This window comes from Solea senegalensis, linkage group LG15, assembly GCF_019176455.1.
Source record: "Solea senegalensis isolate Sse05_10M linkage group LG15, IFAPA_SoseM_1, whole genome shotgun sequence".
Lineage (NCBI taxonomy): Eukaryota > Metazoa > Chordata > Actinopteri > Pleuronectiformes > Soleidae > Solea > Solea senegalensis.
The window spans coordinates 3,102,205-3,104,556 of NC_058035.1; the positions used below are offsets into that span (position 1 = coordinate 3,102,205).

The following is a 2,352-nucleotide window of genomic DNA, read 5'->3' on the forward strand; positions in this document are numbered from 1 at the left end:
ATTTCATAAGGTGAATCTTTTGTTGCTGTTTTGTGGCAGCAATCACTTTTGCAATGTTTCCTGAAAGTCCTACTCATACAACCACACTTCAAAAAATCCTTAACCTTCCCTTTAAAGAGTCAATTCCACTGACTGCATCCTTTCCTTGGTGTGACGCTTCTGTCTCTCTTTCTCGACTGCGCCGACTATCACTCACTAACAACGCAGCATGTACTCTCTGGTGTCAGTTACCACTTCTCTGGGATTTAGTCATCCTCTGGGATTTCCTCCAGTTGTCAGAGTTAGTCATAAAAGGACAGCTCGTCTCGAGGATGGAGAGGTCAAGGAACACACAGATTATGTGGTTGACGGTAACTAAGGGAGGGAAACATATAATCAGCCGTGCCGTCGCCTCCTCTACAGCCTCTTGGTTTATACGCGAGATGCTTTTAATGCATTGATTGGCTTCTCTTCGTTTCTTTTATAAACTCCTGTAGCAACGGCACGACACAACTGATCACTGTTAGTGTTTAACCTTGGCCCTGAGTCAGAGAGAAGTCCGTAAAAGGAAGAAGGAGGAGGAGGAGAAGGAGGACAGGAGCAAGGAGGCAGAATGACACTGAAATGGAATTTACATTATCTATAACTGAATCCAGGAAAACTTAAAAGGTTGCAGCTGGAGAACAAGAATCCTCTCAGTGGAAGAAGAGTGTTAATAGACGTCTTAATTATTATCATATAACCTTTAATTTAATAACTTTGATTCCATTTGTCAGAGAAGTTCCTGATTCACATTACGAGTAAAAGTTATTGTTCTCAAACTTTTTCAAAAATTTAAACAATGTGTCAAGTATAACATTTATTGAAAGAAACATCAACATTAAAACAAACATTTCACTTTCCTTTTTTGATTTAGCAAACAATAACCTGAATATTGCTTCCTGAGAAAGCAATTTTTAAATAAAATTTTAATAAATGTATTTATTGTTTAAAAAACTTATGCTATTATAATTATAATTGCACAATTTTTTAAACAATAAATACATTTCGATAACAAAGAATACTTTACCAATATCAATTATTTGCTGTGCAAATACATTTTTTTGTTTAAGCAATACAAATGCTGTCCCCTGCCAATGTTTTGAGACACAACACACAGAGCGGTCTTTCTTTATCTCCAACAATATTCAGCGTGAATCCAACACTAAGATATGCGACAACGTAATTTCTCGTCCTGGGTGTTGGTCGTTGTGAATCATTGTTGAGTTCGGCTGATGTTGGCTTGTTAGTTTCCAAAACATTGCATAGTTTTCTTTTGGCCCCTGTCACAAACTGCTTTAAAATCCAAACCTTGTCAACGGTGTAAATTTTGTTGTGGTACGTTTTTTATGTCGTCCAAAATGTGCCAAAAAAGTCCTAGGTTAGTATGCCGTCCAAAATGTGACAAAAAAGTCATAGGTTAGTATGTGGTCCAAAATGTGACAAAAAACTCATAGGTTAATATGATGTCCAAAATGTGACAAAAAACTCATAGGTTAGTATGTCGTCCAAAATGTGACAAAAAAGTCATAGTTAGTTAGTAAAATGTGCCAAAAACTCATACTTTTATGCCCAAAATGTGCCAAAAAGTCATAGGTTAGTATAATAAGGTCCAAATGTGACAAAAAGTCAGAGAGTTGAGTATGTAAGATCCAAAAATGTGACAAAAAGTCATAAGGTTGGTACATGTAAGTCCAAAAATGTGACAAAAAGTCATGCTTTAGTATCAATGGAGTCAAAAATGTGACAAAAAGTCATACTGGTATAATAAGTCCAAAAATGTGACAAAAAGTCATACTTTAGAATGTCATCAAAATGTGACAAAAATCATACTTTTAGTATGTCGTCCAAAATGTGACAAAAAGTCATATTATGGTATGTCGTGCAAAATGTGACAAAAAAGTCATAGGTTAGTATGTAATTCAAAATATGAAAAAAAAGTCATAGGTTAGTATGTCGTCCAAAATGTGAAAAAAAAGTCATATTATGGTATGTCGTGCAAAATGTGACAAAAAAGTCATAGGTTAGTATGTCATTCAAAATATGAAAAAAAAGTCATAGGTTAGTATGTCGTCCAAAATGTGAAAAAAAAGTCATACTATAGCATGTCGTCCAAAATATGACAAAAAAGTCATACTAACGTATGTCATCCAAAATGTGAAAAAAAGTCATAGGTTAGTATGTCGTCCAAAATGTGACAAAAAGTCATATTATGGTATGTCGTGCAAAATGTGACAAAAAAGTCATAGGTTAGTATGTCATTCAAAATATGAAAAAAAAGTCATAGGTTAGTATGTCGTCCAAAATGTGAAAAAAAAGTCATACTATAGCATG

The 2,352-nt window shown here is 34.5% G+C and overlaps 1 protein-coding gene across 1 annotated transcript in view; it reads left to right on the forward strand.

Moving 5' to 3' along the window:
- Positions 1 to 208: 208 nt before the first annotated feature.
- col17a1b (collagen, type XVII, alpha 1b) overlaps positions 209 to 2,352 on the forward strand; it is a 15,166-nt gene continuing 13,022 nt past the window's right edge. The window contains exon 1 of the mRNA XM_044046282.1: positions 209 to 280. Within this exon, the coding sequence (XP_043902217.1) occupies positions 209 to 280 (72 nt within the window). The remainder of the gene's footprint in view (positions 281 to 2,352) is intronic.